This window comes from Mytilus galloprovincialis, chromosome 7, assembly GCF_965363235.1.
Source record: "Mytilus galloprovincialis chromosome 7, xbMytGall1.hap1.1, whole genome shotgun sequence".
Taxonomy (NCBI): Eukaryota; Metazoa; Mollusca; class Bivalvia; order Mytilida; family Mytilidae; genus Mytilus; species Mytilus galloprovincialis.
Genome location: NC_134844.1, coordinates 11,570,319 through 11,588,954, shown reverse-complemented (window position 1 = coordinate 11,588,954; position 18,636 = coordinate 11,570,319). Strand labels below are relative to the sequence as shown.

At 32.8% G+C, this 18,636-nt stretch overlaps 1 protein-coding gene across 1 annotated transcript in view; it reads right to left on the bottom strand.

Annotated features, from left to right (window-relative positions):
- LOC143082307 (low-density lipoprotein receptor-related protein 4-like) overlaps window positions 1-18,636 on the bottom strand; it is a 59,415-nt gene that overhangs the window by 16,153 nt on the left and 24,626 nt on the right. The window contains exons 5-26 of the mRNA XM_076257938.1: window positions 18,404-18,520; window positions 16,930-17,055; window positions 16,238-16,363; window positions 15,791-15,907; window positions 15,124-15,252; window positions 13,523-13,720; window positions 12,342-12,534; window positions 11,667-11,917; window positions 10,753-10,905; window positions 10,329-10,451; window positions 9,685-9,936; window positions 8,844-9,074; window positions 8,251-8,407; window positions 7,464-7,681; window positions 5,718-5,894; window positions 4,458-4,792; window positions 3,992-4,179; window positions 3,350-3,551; window positions 2,739-2,928; window positions 1,708-1,833; window positions 974-1,111; window positions 216-474 (exon numbers count right to left, since the gene is read on the bottom strand). Of these exons, the coding sequence (XP_076114053.1) occupies window positions 216-474; window positions 974-1,111; window positions 1,708-1,833; window positions 2,739-2,928; window positions 3,350-3,551; window positions 3,992-4,179; window positions 4,458-4,792; window positions 5,718-5,894; window positions 7,464-7,681; window positions 8,251-8,407; window positions 8,844-9,074; window positions 9,685-9,936; window positions 10,329-10,451; window positions 10,753-10,905; window positions 11,667-11,917; window positions 12,342-12,534; window positions 13,523-13,720; window positions 15,124-15,252; window positions 15,791-15,907; window positions 16,238-16,363; window positions 16,930-17,055; window positions 18,404-18,520 (4,006 nt within the window). The remainder of the gene's footprint in view (window positions 1-215; window positions 475-973; window positions 1,112-1,707; window positions 1,834-2,738; window positions 2,929-3,349; window positions 3,552-3,991; window positions 4,180-4,457; window positions 4,793-5,717; window positions 5,895-7,463; window positions 7,682-8,250; window positions 8,408-8,843; window positions 9,075-9,684; window positions 9,937-10,328; window positions 10,452-10,752; window positions 10,906-11,666; window positions 11,918-12,341; window positions 12,535-13,522; window positions 13,721-15,123; window positions 15,253-15,790; window positions 15,908-16,237; window positions 16,364-16,929; window positions 17,056-18,403; window positions 18,521-18,636) is intronic.

The window sequence follows — 18,636 nt, the reverse complement described above, 5'->3', positions numbered from 1 at the left end:
ACTTAGCATAGTTTAATATAAAATAGTCTACTGTTTTGGAAATAATGAAAATCTAAAAGGATTAATAATAACACTTTATCTATATCTCCATATTCAGGGAAGAAAAGTAAAAAAATCATTCAAGCAATGGTAACACATATGTTTAAATTTCTTGTTTAAAGTGTCTTCCTTTTGAGCTACATATATCTTAATAAAAGTCAAAAAACTTTTCTTACCCCTTTTCGTAATACAAAGTCAAATCTCTAGGTTTATCTAAGTTATCCCATATCAACACTTTTCTCATCCCAGTAACCAAGTCGGCTACTTCAATCCGGTTTAATCCAGTATCTGTCCAGTAAATCTTTCGACCAATCTCATCTACAGCCAGTCCATCCGGTGTGTCAAGTCCATGTTTTATAAACTGCTCCACCTGAGATCCATCTAAATTAGCTTTCATTATCACATCTAGAATTGTATCTGTCCAATATAGCTTCCCTAAATCAAAAATAAATCATTAGCATGAAGTTTAATTAACTGAATTTGGTAACCAATATATTCAACTGACGCTTACTGTACAGGTTAACTTTTGTTCTTAGACCCGCTTGGAAAAAAATATAAACTGTCATGTCATAAGTTACCCATAACTAGCACAAAAAGATGTTTTTAAAATTTGTGAATCTTTAAAATAAACTGTTGACACAGAGATATATCTCACCTGTATGTAATTTTGATAGTACAGTATAATGCAAATGTTGAAATTACATGGCAACACTTTAACATTTGAATAATGCAGAACATCTGAAGTCTTTGGATTAGACTATGGATCATATTTAATGTTACCAAATCTATAATTGACATTTTATTATTCAATTTCAAGAAATGAGCACCAATTAAGCAGCCATTATTTTTTTAATTTTTGAAGGAAGATTGACTGATGTCAAATATTTACAACTAGGGCACAGATCCATCAGAAAGTAGAAAAGACAAGATTTACCTGCAACTCTATCTACACCTATAGCAATAGCATTTCTGATTTCACCAAGAGGTATCACTACATCAGCTACATAATTAACATCTAATGATATCTTTCTGATATCTGTTCTCCTGGCAAACACAATAAAATTACTCATATCTGTAAATAGAAATGTTGATTAACATCATTATCAATCTAGGTTTAACATGGAACTTCTTCAACAATAGAAACATGCAAATGCAGTATATTTTAAAACAAATGGAAGGATGACATGACTTTTTTTCTTATGTCTTTTTTCTCTTTTTTTAAATTTGAGTTTGATGTCAGATTTTTGTTGTCTATTTTGAATCATCCTAAGCTGTCTACACTGAAGGCCATTTGTAGCTGGACGATGTTGAATTTGTATGGACTTTTGAGTTTTTGCATTGTTGTCTCATTTTACCCTATATCTCATTTCTCTATGTTTTGAATAACTATTTCAACACCTGCTTATTACATTCTTTCTTTGTCAAACTGAATATTTAATATATTGAGTTGGCATCCAACAATTTTTGCCAATTTTACAATTTCAGCTTTTTTTCCTTAATGTTAACAGCACACATATTAATGATGAATGAGAGCATTCTACTTCTATATTACCTCCCCTTTTCCTACTACTGGTTATGTCTGCTTTTTCCTTAAAAAACAAAGCAAAATGCAGAATGACAGCTTTTGAACTCCCAAAAAACCATAAAGACAATAACACCCATACCTACCTTTATTACAAGACCTTCCATCTGGTGACATAAGTATCCCTGTAGGACAGACACATGTATACCCTGTTGTTGATATCAAACATAAATGACTGCATCCACCATTGTCATTAGCACATGGATTCTTTCCTGAAATAAGGATGTTAAAATTCCATTTCCAAATATAGTTTTATAACCTCATTTTTTTAATGTGTTTATTGATAAAGATAAATAATGTAAGACAAGTTGCTGAAGTAATTGACCTTTGATTACCCAGCATTCCCTGTGATGCCTGAAGTAATTGATCTTTGATTACCCAGCATTTCCTGTGATGCTCAAACATCTAAAAACAGTTCTTTAATTGAAGAGTAGCCGCAGTTAATTGGCGATTTGATAGTAACAAATACAGTAAAACGTTTATTTGCTACCATCAAATCTAAATCAATGCCAACAAATTTTCAACTACAGTACTGTTACCCAAATTCTAATGCATTACAAAAAGAAATAATGAGTAATTACATGAAAAATAAATTTTGAAATAAAATCAAATTCCGAAACTTCATGAACACAATTGGTGCATTACATCATGACCAAAGGTGATATGTATGAAAATTACCAAACTGAAGGTTAGGGCTGTTTCTTTGAATATACATGGTACCCAGGGAAGGCACTTTAAAAATGGGGTAACCTACTATTATAGAGGGGAAATAAAATTTCAAATACATGTCCACTATGTAAAAACATAGGAAGACACCCATCCCTAGTTGAGATTTGGAAGTGTCTTCCGTGGGTCCCATGTATGTGTTTATGGAACAGCCCTTATCACATTACTTTATATTTTGATTAAATCACATTGAATTATTTTGATTAACAAACATTTGATTGCTACAATATCATCAAAAATTAAAATCCACTTAAAAGATATATTTGATGATATTGTAGCAATCAAACGTTTGTTAATCAAAATAATTCAATATGTAGGCTCACTCATTAGGTTCAATATGTCAACTGCACATTTGAAAGTAAATTTTAATGAAAAATTTGATTATATTTACCTCTAGGCTGTGGTTTATAAAACATTTTGATGTCCATCACATTATCAAGCTGTGAGGCGATTACTTCACGTCCTGATCCATTATACTTGTTTGCAGAGTAAACTCCCTTGTTTAACTTGTCTGTCCAGTAGATGGTGTCTTCAAACAAAGCAATGCCAAATGGTCGTGGAACATTTACAGATATAATTATCTGAAAGAGATAGTATATATATTTGTAGTTTCAAGGACTTAAGCCACATAAATGTGGTAAAACTGTAGGCATCTTACTTAATTAAAAAACAGAATGTTAGGATATTTTCTAAATGTGTCATTGGTGTGTATAATAGGAACTTTTCTTAACTTCAATCTGTTCAACAGAAACAGATTTGTTCATGTGATTTTACTAAAAAATATGATTCTTACTAAACAGTTTGTAAGCATGACATGGTAAATTTGACAAATTCTATTACACAATCCCTCAATCTTTTTGACTTGATCAGTCTGCTGTGTTGCCAGCTTAGATGTCTTTCTGTATTGTACAACTTGATAAGTTCTAGCTCCTACATCTTTCCAATACAGATGCTGTTCAGCCTGTGAGCATATGATGTTACAATGAGATGTAACCTATTTACCTGTCTGTCTGTACCGTCTAACTTGACAGATTCTATTACACTCCTTCCTCCGTCTGTCCAATAAAGACGTTTAAGTTTCTTGTCCAGTGCTAGACCATTGGGCCATGTGATATTGTTACTGATCAGAACCTGTCTTCTATTCCCATCCATTCCTGCTCTCTCAATCTTAGGTCTACTTCCCCAATCACTCCAGTACATAAACCTACAGAAAAATAATACATTAATAAATGGAGAAAGTGTCAGATGATGCTTGTTTGCATATGTTATAAACGGACATAACTCAAAACTATAAAAGTGATGTCACCCAAATTTAATTTAATCAGTGTATTGCTGTAATAAGCATTGCATGTTAGAGAATGGAAACAAACTTCAGGACGTACGTAAAAATAGACAGAGGGATGAACATGGGGACAAGGATATCACTAAATGCCACCTCCTCTGTAGAGGGGGGGGGGGGGGGGGAATATGAAATTGTGAAATTAAAAACAAAAATCTCATAATTATCAAAATAAGCCTAAAAATACAACAGTGATGAACTTGTTAAAAACCTCAAAAGTCTATATATAATTTAGTAATAATAGGTAAATATAAATTATGTACAACCAAATGTGGGAATCAATTATCTTATAAAAGACTTATTACCCTTCCAAAGGATCTACAATGATGTCTCTAGGTTTATCCAGACTTGTAGAGATCAAAATACTCCTCATACTACCATTCAGGTTGGCTACTTCTATAAAGTCTGTATCCTGGTCTGTCCAGTAGATCTTACGACTAATCCAGTCTATAGCCACACCTACTGGAGACTCCACCTGGTTTCCAATGACAACCTGTCAAATATAATTACAATTAAATATAACAATGACCATAAAATATATGCATATGATAAATGATACTGTGAATTTAGAAGTTTTAGCGATGTTTAAAAACTTTTTATTATAGCAAAATTTGTGAGGCAAAATAAATTTTTTATTTTAGATTTTGATAGCATTATTTGAATGAAGAACTTCCTCTAGTCATAACCGTCAATCTCTTATTTTTCCTATTGTTAAAAAAGAGCAATAATAAATGTACTAAACAATTTATTAATTTACAGTAATGCTTTTACCTTCTCATGACTGCCATTCCAATGTGCTCTTTTGATGACATTGAGGTCTGTATCAGTCCAATATATCATGTCATTCTTAGCATCAAAATCAATCCCCACGGCACTCAGTACTTTATTGAGGGGGAGAACTACATCTGTTCTGTCAGGCGTGTCTACGCTGATACGTCTCAGGTCAGACATGGTGGAAAACACCACAAAACGATTCATACTCTCAACACATGTTCTGTTATCCTTCTTCAGATGTTGTCCTGTTAGACAAGCACAGCTGTAACCATGCCAATTTGGCAAACAAAAATGGCTGCATCCTCCATTGTTTTTACCGCAGACATTCTTCACTGAAATAGAATTATACTTTACTTATGTGTTCTATATCCATTTGCATTACAACATGACAGTCATATATCTAATACTTACATTTTCATCTTTTATGAAATCAAGAAATGTAAAAGTTCATGTTGAAACCACTGTCTTATATATATCACAATCTTGTCTAAAATCAATTTTCTAACATGACGTTCTTCAAACGCTTTCAAACTGTGGTAAAATATAAATAAAATGTTTGTGCTGTTCTGAAAACAACTCCCATGTTAAATGCATTTTTATGAATGAGCTATGATGTAAGAATATAAGCATTTTACAGGAAAGTACACGCTTGTGAAACCGAAAATCATCACAACAAGGAAACCCAAACAAACCATGCTAAAATCTGCTATAAGTCTTTTTTTTTTATATAAGTAAAATAATCATTTAAATTCATCCAAACCTATCTAAATATGTTATTGTAAATAGTTTATTTACTGTTTAAGCATGTCACTTATTCAGTTTGCTGCGTTGTTTTATGTCAATGTAATATATAGTGCGCTTATTTACTGGAATAGCAAATATCTGCCTTCACTTAGAGCACTTTGATTCAAAAGAATAGCCATACTTGTCCTATTAGAATTGAAATACTTCATGGGGGCTTGAATTTATGCTGATTTTACCACGAGTTTGCCCTTTAAGCTGACTTTACCCCTCGCTGTCACTTGTGGTATGATATTTAGCATAAAAGCCCAACCCGTGGTAAAATCAGTATAAATTCAAGCCCTCATGAATTATTTCTTTATCATTACTGAAGAATCATGAGTAGATTTATAACGCTACAACTTGTAAAACCTGAAACAATAATTAACTCTGTGACCATTAAATCCTAAGTATGACCTTAAGTATCCCTTCCCTTTCAGTTTATTAACTTTCCCCAGGCTACAATAGTGTACTTACTTGTTGGCTGCCTCTGAGGATGGAATGTATGTATATCCATGGGATAATGAAGTCTGTTATGTACAGTTTCTACATCGTTCCCAGTGAACTTGTTAGCTTTGTTTATACTTTTTGTATTCCAGTCCGTCCAATAAAGTTCATCTTCAAATAAGGTCAAGGCAAAAGGATGTGGCAATCCTGAAAATAAGATAATTAAAAAATAAATAACAAACAATACACCTTGAATTAATTGTTGTTGCTAGCAAATGTCTAGTTGCTATTATCAGAACAGGACACTTTTAAAAATTAACACAATAGCCTGGATTGGACAACATGGCAGAACAGTGCAAAATAGGATTGTTACAGGAAAACTGGTATGATGGAAAGGGACAAAAATTTTGCCTCATAACAGATTTTCCCAGACCTACAAAGAGTTGTTGCATCATGCAGAGAGTATGTTTTTCTCATATATAGCTTTTATATAGCGAGTCTTGTAGTTATCAGTGTATTCTTACTTCTATGATATCTTAAAATTGATAATGGAAATGGGAATTGTGTCAAAAAGACAGCAACATGAACAAAGATCTGAAACAGCTGAAAGGCCACCAATGGGTCTTCAACGCCTTACCTTTACCAAGTACAGTCCTCTTGTTCTCTATAAATTCTTACCTTTATAAAGTAGAGCCCCCTTGTTATCTATAAATTCTTACCTTTATAAAGTAGAGCCCCTTGGTATTTATAAATTCTAACCTTTATGAAGTAGAGCCCCCTTGGTATCTATAAATTCTAACCTTTATAAAGTAGAGTCCCCTTGGTATTTATAAATTCTAACCTTTATAAAGTAGAGCCCCTTTGATTTCTATAAATTCTTACCTTTATAAAGTAGAGCCCCCTTGGTATCTATAAATTCTAACCGTTATAAAGTAGAGCCCTCTTGGTATTTATAAACTCTTACCTTTATAAAGTAGAGCCCCCTTGGTATCTATAAACTCTAACCGTTATAAAGTAGAGCCCCTTGGTATCTATAAACTCTTACCTTTATAAAGTAGAGCCCCTTGGTATCTATAAACTCTTACCTTTATAAAGTAGAGCCCCTTGGTATCTATAAATTCTTACCTTTATAAAGTAGAGCCCCTTGGTATCTATAAACTCTTACCTTTATAAAGTAGAGCCCCTTGGTATCTATAAACTCGTACCTTTATAAAGTTGAGCCCCCTTGGTATCTATAAATTCTAACCGTTATAAAGTAGAGCCCCCTTGGTATCTATAAATTCTTACCTTTATAAACTAGAGCCCCCTTGGTATCTATAAACTCTTACCTTTATAAAGTAGAGCCCCCTTGGTATCTATAAATTCTAACCTTTATAAAGTAGAGCCCCCTTGGTATCTATAAATTCTAACCTTTATAAAGTAAAGCCTCCTTGGTATCTATAAATTCTAACCTTTATAAAGTAAAGCCCCCTTGGTATCTATAAACTCTTACCTTTATAAAGTAGAGCCCTCTTGGTATCTATAAATTCTTACCTTTATAAAGTAGAGCCCCTTGGTATCTATAAACTCTTACCTTTATAAAGTAGAGCCCCCTTGGTATCTATAAACTCTTACCTTTATAAAGTAGAGCCCTCTTGGTATCTATAAATTCTTACCTTTATAAAGTAGAGCCCCTTGGTATCTATAAACTCTTACCTTTATAAAGTAGAGCCTCCTTGGTATCTATAAATTCTTACCTTTATAAAGTAGAGCCCCTTGGTATCTATAAATTCTCACCTTTATTAAGCACAGTTCTCCTGTTAGAACCATCTAAATCAGCACATTCTATAACATGATGTTTAGCATCAGCCCAGTAAAGTTTGTCCGTGGTATAATCTATAGTTAGACCATTAGGCCAGAACAGTGATGTGTTAGCAATAACATTCCTATAACTACCATCCATACAGCTACTCTCTATCTTAGGTGTACCTCCCCAATCTGTCCAAAATATGGATCTGAAAATATAACAATAATTATTGATAATTTGATCAGTTTACTTAATGATTATGCAGTATAAAATGTATGTCCCGTATAGCATTGTGAGAGGTGCCATGACAGGTTCTCTCTTGTGCACAAGTAAAAGTATTACAACATGCGTGAGATGCTATTTTGTATGCCATTATATTGTAATATTAACAATTAGACAATACTACCAGTAGTCTAGTACTACTTATCTAACATTGTTTCATATCCTGTACAGGCTGCTTGTGAGGTCTTTCAATTTTTTTTTATTTGATATGTCAATATGTATGATATTAAGCAAGTAACACTCAATCAATCAAAAACTGTGGATTCATTTATTTTTGTGGGTATCAATTTACGTAGATTAAGGAAAATCAACTTGTTCAATGATATTTAATTCGTGGTTTTGACGAAGTTTGCATACAAGCCTATGGAAAATTTGTTATACATTGAACATTTAATTTTTTGGTTCAACTGCACCCACGAAATCCATGAAAATTGGTATCCAACGAATAATAATGAATCCACAGTATATCCTGTCAAATTTTATACATTTACTGACCTATTTCCAGGATGAGCTACAAGTGCCCTGGGTTTCTCTAAGTTCTCCCATATCAACACTTTACGATAGACTCCATCTAAATCTGTCACTTCTATTGTAGATGTTCCAGCATCAGTCCAAAACAACAGATCGTGGACCCAATCTACAGCTAGACCACCTAGAAATAAAAATAAATCATACAAGTTCCAGCATCAGTCCAAAACAACAGATTATGGACCCTATCTACAGCTAGGCCACCTAGAAATAAAAATAAATCATACAAGTTCCAACATCAGTCCAAAACAACAGATCATGGACCCAATCTACAGCTAGGCCTCCTATTAACAAAAGATTATATAAATTTTTAAACCCAATCACTTCCATTTTCTCTTAATTGTCTGTCTCAAGAAAGCATGCTTACATCCACTTCATTTGAACTTTGGTTGATCGTTGTCGCATTGGCAATCATTTCACATCCCCTTATTTTTATATGGGGTATCCTGTTCTATTACAAGCTGACTATGAGGTAAATGAACACTGTTTGGTTACACATTCTCAATCTTAAAATTTTTAAACAAATTAAATGCTTCCCCTTTTCTATGATTATAACTTACCAGGACTTTCTAAGCCATACTGTACAACTTCTTTAATCTCACTACCATTAATATAAGCTCTCTTAATCTTATCTAGAGCCACATCAGACCAGAACACATAGTTCTTATCTATATGAAAGTCTAAAGCAATGGCGTTCTGTAAACCTTGAAGTATAGAATCGTACTCTGACTTATCTGGTAGGACTCGTCTGATGTCAACACGGTTGGCAAAGATCAAATACGCTTTCCCACCTGAAATATACATTTTAAGTTTTTATTAATTCCAAAAAATAACATAAGCTGCAATTGAATTCATAAGTTTAACTTTCATAATGTTGCTATTCTTTGTTTTATTTAATACTGGCAATTCAAAGAGTTTCAGATAAGGAAACATTGCACCCATTTGTCCAAATGAAAGAAAGATAATTGCAGTTTGACTCATATTTAATTCTGGGATTTTTGACAGCAAAGATTCTGTAGTCTTCTCATATCAGAATACTTTTTTGAACAAGAAATGTTACCATTTTTTCTACTTTCTTAAGTTTTTTTCCAACCAAATAAAACCTGTACAGACAGGCTGTACTGGGCTTCAACAAACACATTATTTATTTTCTCACTGCATTGAAGACCCATTGGTGGCCTTCTATTGTTGTCTGCTCTTTGTACGGGTTGTCATCTTTTTGACAAATGTCCCATTTCCCCTCTCAATGTTACATTAGTTTACCTGACAGAAGCTTTACAATACATATTTAATTGTACCCTGATCTCACCAGATACAGCTGTTAGAAATTTGCACAAGATTTTAACTGGTATCCTGGTATACCTACATGTATCTAAAAAGTAACCACCCTAGTCTACCTACCATCAGCTTTACAGCCTCTGCCGTCTGGCTTTAATGTGTAACCGTCAACACAATAACATTTATATGTTCCCGGCACATTTGTACACTTTTGACTACATGTGCCTTCAAAGTTACATTCATTTATATCTTTACAGTTCCTCATGTCTGATTGTAGATAATAGCCCGGGAAACAGTCACATCTTGCCTGCTGGCCAAATATACGACACGTCTGCTGACAACCTCCATTATCTTTGTCACAAGTGGCTGGTAAATCTATTAATAGAAAAGACAGAATTTGTTGGTTTTGCTGAGTTCAATGTATTGTTTTTTCATCAATTATTATATATGAGGCTGAAAAGTTAATACTATATAAAGGGTACTATTGAACAATAATTTAGGTTGTTCAGCATTTGTACTTCTGTATTTAATTACAAAATCTGTTGATTCATTATCATTTGTAATATACTGGCTTTTCATGGATTTAGTGTGCATATATTCCTGTTTCATCCAACTTTTTTGGGTGGCATATATAATATAACTGCTTTTTCTTAATTTGTTTTAAAAAATAAATAATTTGAACATTACTGGTACAAGTTGTTTCCTTGATATATTTTTATTAGTCTAATACTTGTAAGAGACTAGATTTCCCTCTTTTATATTCTTACCACAGTCTTTCTCGTCAGAATTATCTCCACAATCATTCTTGCCATTACATCGTTTCTTGTTCCCAATACAAAGATCATTCTCACAATGGAACTCATCAAATCCACAGTATTTATTTCTGTCTCCTGGAATTCAAAGAAAAACAAAATACTCAAATATCTAAAGACAATACATTCCTGAACTATTAAGGAAATTTGACAGCTCCATTCTATGATATCTGTTTTATAATGGCAGTCTGATGCTGATAATTGACAACCCTGAATTTGTCACAATTATGGGAAATTTGACATGAATAATTCTATAAACCAATGAATATGCTCAGTTTCATGAAGTGACAGGTATTTAGGCAATTTGACATTAATTGTTTCCATTTATTTCCACAGCCAAACATTTCCCATGTCCAGATATGAATATGTTTGACCTTACCTTTTATAAGTTTGACCTTGATAGCTTTGACATCCATGAACATGCCTAGATTCCTGCTATGATGTTTCAGTATGGTGACTTTGTTCTTTCCCGTCCTTTTATCACATCTATTTAAAGATGTATCTTTCCAGTCTGACCAGTAAATATGGTTACCTAAATACACAAAAAAACAAGTATAAAGTGTGTGTATGGTTTGGTGTCATAAATTCAACTGTTAAAGTATTTTTATATCTGGATTTTATTTGATTCTTTCATTGAATCTGAATCTCTTTTTTTTTTCTCTAATTTTTGCGCTTTTTTTTTACATTTCTTGATTGGTGTGAGAAGAATATTTTTGTATACTAGGGGTAATGAAAAATCTGTTCTCAGCAACTGATTGATTGAAATTTAACTGTGACATTAAATTTTCTTGGCTTCTTCTGAATAAGCCTATTGTGACATCATAAAAACAGGTGACCATGCCTGATGACATCACATAAAAAGAACACAACTTTCTTCAAATCTTTGAAAAGGAAGGATAAAATTCATTAGAGAAACAGATTTCACCACTATAACTCGTGTATTATGATATTTCTCCTCTCTCGCCAGTTGAATTTTAATTATCTAAACAGCTCAGCAAGCCTTTAAATATTAAAATTAAACTGTCTCGAGTGGAGAAATATCGTAACACACACAGATGTGGAATCTATATTTATTTATTGGCCTTTGAATTTATGGATTCATTAATACCTGACAAATCAAAAATCAAAAGAAACTCCTCCCTTATCAGTAAGCTTATCTGAAAAATGTTGGGAATTTAAAAGGCTCGAGACTGTTCGCTCCAAGCCAACATTTGGCACAATTTTGTTTCTATTCTGTTTTGTTGTGATCGAGTTAACGAAGGTATGAAAAAAGGAATATACTACAGAACTTACCAAGCAAACTCAGCCCAAACAAATGAGGTATATCAGTTGATATTACAACCTCTCTGTTTGAACCATCCAAATTAGCTCTTTCTATTCTTTGTTTCTTAGCATCTCCCCAGTAAAGCTTCCTGTCTGCCAAGTCTAATGCTAGTCCATTAGGCCATTGAATCTCACTGTCAATAAGGATTTGTCTGTCTGTTCCATTATATCTTGACCTCTCTAGTTTAGGTTGTTGACCCCAGTCAGACCAATATACAAATCTGAAATTTAACACAATTCAATAGTCAGTCTTAAACTACAAGACAACAGGTTATATAAGCAAAAGTTTCTTCCTTCTAAAATTCGAAGATGCTACAAATCAGTTTCCCTTTTAAAATGCTTTGGGGTGAACATTCTACTTCTTAAACTTTTTAAATTCAAACATATCGTAGTTTCATAAAATTAACTTTTCCTTGTAGATTATAATAGTACAAGTACTTTTGGGTACTATCATATATAGATAACGCCTACATCAATGTGCTTGAACTTATTTTCTCTCTCGTTCTACTGTATTATTCCTTAAATATTTCAGTCATCTATACAGGAGAGTATTCTGCTATACTCACATTTCTAATCAGCCCAATGAAATATCCCTAAATAAGCACAGCTTAGAAATGTTATACATCAGTTCCATGTTAAACTCACTTTTCTACTGGGTCCACTGCAATATCCCTTGGTTCGTCAAGATCTTTAGACAGGATAGTAATCTGTTTGGTACCATCTAGATTTGCCTGTTCTATCTTATCAGAGCCTGTATCTGTCCAGAATAAAACTTGGTTGATCCAATCTACTGCTATACCATCAGATGACTTCACTTTGCTTGATATTATTTTCTGACCTTTGATAAGAAAAGATTTGTCCTAATATTATACAAATAGGTCCGAGACGACAATTGTCGTCCCTTGATTTTCGTTGTCCACAAATATAGTCACTAGTGTTGACAGTGGGTTACTTGCCAATATTGATATATCACCTGAGTTACATATACTTTTACTAAAAAAAACTTTTTTTTAAGTATGTGGGACATCTGTTATTTTCAAAAAACAAATGACCCTGGTTTTGATAACAATATAACTTCTTAAACTCGACTATAACTTACTCTTACATATATGGCTAAATAGTAGAAGAGATATTTGAAACCATAGAAATTCTATCATCTGACTTGATTTAAAATGTGGAAGAAGTCAAATGTTTTCATGGCCAGAAATACTGGCTACCATTTTTCAACAAAAAGTCATTAAATCATAATCTTTCAGTCAATTTAATTGAAGTCTGGAGCTGGCATGTCAGTTAACTGCTAGTAGTCTGTTGTTATTTATGTATTATTGTCATTTTGTTTATTTTCTTTGGTTACATCTTCTGACATCAGACTCGGACTTCTCTTGAACTGAATTTTAATGTGCGTATTGTTATGCGTTTACTTTTCTACATTGGTTAGAGGTATAGGGGGAGGGTTGAGATCTCACAAACATGTTTAACCACGCCGCATTTTTGCGCCTGTCCCAAGTCAGGAGCCTCTGGCCTTTGTTAGTCTTGTATTATTCTAATTTTAGTTTCTTGTGTACAATTTGGAAATTAGTATGGCGTTCATTATCACTGGACTAGTATATATTTGTTTAGGGGCCAGCTGAAGGACGCCTCCGGGTGCGGGAATTTCTCGCTACATTGAAGACCTGTTGGTGACCCTCTGCTGTTGTTTTTTATTTGGTCGGGTTGTTGTCTCTTTGACACATTCCCCATTTCCATTCTCAATTTTATTATTGTCATTTTTGTTCACAGTGTAAGAAAAGATGAGTATTAGCAAGAAGGGGAGTTAACTATTGTACCTGAACCATCCAGATAAGCTGCACTAATAGTGTTGAGATCCTGGTCACTCCAGTAAATCATGTTACTTATAGGGTTGTAATCAATGGCTATGATCTTCTTCACACCTTTCAGTGGTATCTTAACATCGGGATAGTTAGGCATGCTCAGTGCTATCTTCCTTAAGTATTGTCCCTGGGCATAAATCAGAACCTCCTCACCTGAAATAAGTTAAATATGTCAATCATTTGATTTGATATAAACACCAGTCTCATCTAAGACAAGCATATTGAATTGTTTTACATTTGACATTTCGGGGCCTTGCTGACTATGTAGTGTGGACTTTGCTCATGGTTGAAGGCCATATAATGACCTATGGTTGTTAATTTCTGTGTCATTTGGTCTCTTGTGGAGAGTTGTCTCATTGGCAAGCATCCCACATCATCTTTTTTTTATGATGAATGAAGGACCTGAATATATGTCTTTTAAAAATTTGTGCACTGTGGAATCATCATTTTTGCAGTATACAAATTTTTGTGGATTATGTGGTTTATTTTATATACTTATATATGTTAACTTGTCAATTTCCCAAAATCTAATATCCACAAAAAAAACACATTTTCTTCTTTAACCACAAAAATAAATTATTCCACAGTAAATGTATTGCTGTCTACTTGACATTTAACCTAACCTACTAGTTCCACAAATCACCATTTCTTCATATGAAAATGTATAAGATTCTGTTTCATTCAACAACTACTCAATTATTTCTTAATAACAGTGTTCAATCCATAAATTTCTCATAACATCCTGGCACAAAGGAACATTTTAAATAAGATCATGATGCTAAAAATGACACAACTATTTGTCTTTTTTGTTTGCTTTAAAGAACTAGAACATGAAAGAAGGTAAAATTTGTATTGAAATCAACACCTTTGATAAAAAAAAGAATTATTGTGTAATCTTTAAAAAAAACTATTCAACACATTTGACTGTAGCCTATTTTCTTTGATAAATAATTATGTAATAGTATGGTAATTCTATCATCAGTCTGTCATCTTGTGTTTCATGTTCTGTCATCAACATCACAAGTCTTCTCTCAACATACACAGATTAAACTGTCTGTATTGTATAATACTTAATCTTTATAAATCAGTACAGAAACAAAAATATCATCAACAAGACATCCTCAATGAAAGCTTATAACAGATGATTCATTATAATTTATAATTTACCATTTTTTTCTACTTCTTAAGTGTATTATAACTCGGGCAAAAGAAATATCTTATATCCTCAAAAGATTCAGTTTTTGGCAAATAAACCTTACAAAAATATGATTCAAATGAGGGATTCTACCATACTGTCAATACAGAAATGATATAGTTTTGTGTCATATACAGCTACTGTTTAAATCAAGAAAATAACCAAAAGGGACATGATGGAGGTAATAAATGCATTGCAAATCCCTTTGGATTAGTGAACCCAACCCATGCATTATGTCTTCATACAAGAATTTTATTTACCAAACATAAAATCCATAACTTGCACAATGTACGATACCATGAAATGTTACCCTCGATGTTACCATGACAAATTACTAAGTTCTTGTTACCATGACACTTACCACAGTTCAGTTCATCAGAAGAATCCCCGCAGTCATCAAATGTATTGCATTTCTTGTCCAAGGAAATACATTTCTCATTGCCACAACTAAACTGTCCTGGAATGCACTGTATCTCTCCATTTAGGGTTTCTAGGTAATGAAAAATATAGGAATATTACAAAAAATAGTTATAATAATAATAGTTGTCGTTTTTTTCAAAATAATATAAGTATAAATGGCTAGGTTCATTTTTTAGTATGAGAAACTTCATAAATATTTAAGATAAAAAATCAAATAGAATGTGCACACTTCATGTTCTATAATAACCAATGCAACTTCGGTTGAAGCTGTCTTACCATTTTTTTGCAGATTAACAAACTTTCATGAGCGTTATAGTTAGTACAAATATCATTCTGACATGACCCATTTGATTCAACAAAACTATTTATCATATAATAATAAAATTTATTATACAGTTGCCACATTAAACAGATCAGTGCATAGAGCACCAAACAATTACAATCAACCCATAAACCCACAAAGAAAATAAACTAAGATTTATTTTAGTTTGCTGTCCAAATATAACTTACAAACTTCCCTACCATCAATTGTTTACACATTCTTATTGAATAAATTCAGTAAGTGGGAGGGATAAAGTATTTATTAGTGGGATGTTCTATCAACTTACCACACCCCTTTTCATCACTGTCATCGGAACAGTCATCAACTCCATCACATCTTTTAGATCTACTGATACAATGACCATTGTCACATCTGAACTGGTTAGGATTACAAGACAAAAAAGCTAAAAGATAGGCAAACTATTAATTGTCTACATAAACAATGGCCACTATCTTCACACTAACTAGAAAAATCTTGGTCTTTCAATTTGGTTGGTTAACATGATTGTCTGGCAAAATCTGAATTTAAAATATACGAGGAATAATTTAATCGAAGTTTGGTTACAATTGCTTGTTTGATTTCAACAAACTGAGGTTCTGACTACACTTCAGTTAAACTATTTTATTGGCAAATTTAGGCCAAAAAGAATTGCACATGATTTTTTATCTAAAGTACAATCCTTATGAATATACAGAAAGTAGGCAACAGAGTGGAATTGGGTGGGGTAACTTACTACAATTCTGTTCATCCATTAGGTTGGCACAGTCAGTTACTCCATCACAGACCCAGTCCATAGCTATGCAGGATCCATCACCACATACATACTCATCTGATGAACAGTCAGATTTATCTGACACTTCTGTGAACAAAAGTGAAAAAGAATGATACACCAAGATAACTCTTCACCTAAAACTCCATTTTCAGTCCTGGATATTTTGTGTAACAGTTTTTCCCACATTTTTTTCTGTTGATATTACTTTAAAAAAAATCCATAACAATAACTCCTAACATCAACGACAATAACAGAATTAGAGAGCTATTTCAGGATTTTGTAGTATTGAATGTGACTGAAACAAATTATCTTCCCCAAACACTCATTTGTGTTCACTGTTGTAGACTATTTGAGTAGGGAATTTATTGCTATAGAGTAGTAAAAATATACCATGATTAGAACATATATCTTACTTCAATTCCTCCAAACAATGTTTAGGATGTGACCAGCCTCATAACTACCAATTGAATTCTACTGATGATAAGTATTGCATAAAGGATAGTAATTTTCTAGAAGACCTTATTTCTCTAAACAACAAAAAGCATTTTTAAGAGGGGTAGGTTGGAATTTTTCTATAGTTTTTGAATTGTTAAAGTTTCAAATGAGTATCTATTCCATGTTTTTATAACAGAGGAAACTAACAACAAACTTACCACAAAGTAATTCATCTTCCCCAGACTTACAATCATTTTTACCATCACATCTCATCTTTAATGGAACGCATGTAGAAGTTTGTAGACAGGTGAATTCATGTTTACTGCAGAAGGCTTGTTGCTCATCTACAATATCCATTTATAAGTGACAGTGATAATCTAAATCTGTACTAATTATGAGTTTAACTCAAAAGGAAATCTTTCTTTAAAACTAACAAGATAAATTCACTGCAGTAAAATTTTATGTGACTGTCATACAAGCATACAAGTTTACCTAGATATAAGACCAGGTTTAAACCACTATTTTCTACATAACGTAATGCCTGTGCCAAGTGAGGAATATGACAGTTGTTTCCCATTTGATTGATGTGTTTGAGCTTTAGATTTTGCCTTGTGATACGGAACTTTCCATTAGTTTGATGTGTTTGAGCTTTAGATTTTGCCATGTGATAAGGAACTTTCCATTTGTGTGATGTGTTTGAGCTTTAGATTTTGCCATGTGATAAGGAACTTTCCATTTGTGTGATGTGTTTGAGCTTTAGATTTTGCCATGTGATAAGGAACTTTCCATGTGTTTGATGTGTTTGAGCTTTAGATTTTGCCATGTGATAAGGAACTTTCCATTTGTGTGATGTATTTGAGCTTTAGATTTTGCCATGTGATAAGGAACTTTCCATTTGTTTGATGTGTTTGAGCTTTAGATTTTGCCATGTGATAAGGAACTTTCCATTTGTTTGATGTGTTTGAGCTTTAGATTTTGCCATGTGATAAGGAACTTTCCATGTGTTTGATGTGTTTGAGCTTTAGATTTTGCCATGTGATAAGGAACTTTCCATGTGTTTGATGTGTTTGAGCTTTAGATTTTGCCATGTGATAAGGAACTTTCCATGTGTTTGATGTGTTTGAGCTTTAGATTTTGCCATGTGATAAGGAACTTTCTGATTGGAATGTTTCTTGGAGTTGGGTATTTTTGTTACTGTAAATTCAGAAATTATTGCATGCATTTATTATGGCAATTTTTCACGAATGGACAACATTGAGAGTTTAGTTATTGCGTTTACAAAAAAATCTGCATAAAGATCTATGTTTCTGTTATCAAAATACAAGTTCTAATTATTGCGATACTCACTCAGTCGCATTTTTCGCATTAATAAAAACCTCACAAATATTTCCAAATTTACAATATTTTATTTTTTAGAAATACAAAACAAGGTCATTGTTTCCAGGTTTTCAGATGGAACAGTAATTAACTACCAAATATATAATATCATAGTTGTATTACACATGTACTATCTTCATTATCTGGAAAAGTAACTCATCATATTATTAATTGCTTTTACAACCAGCCAAGTAGGTTGGAAAAGCAACAATCTACAAGGGAAGAATAACATCTCTGTTTTTACCAGCTTTGCTAGCAGGAACATTGACCAACTACCAATAATTATCAGTTATGTTAGCTGGAACATTAACTTACTACAGTTATCTTCATCACTACCATCCGAGCAGTCCAGTATAGAGTTACACCTCCATTCTTTAGGTATACAGCTAGACTTGTCTTGACATTTAAACTGGTGTTCATTACATGTCACAGCTGAAATATTTAAATATAGGGTTATTTTTTTAACAGCTTTATTTTCTTTTCATTTTACTTTGGCCAGAACTATAGAGAACTGGAGAAAGATACTTTAATTACAATGATTACAGAAT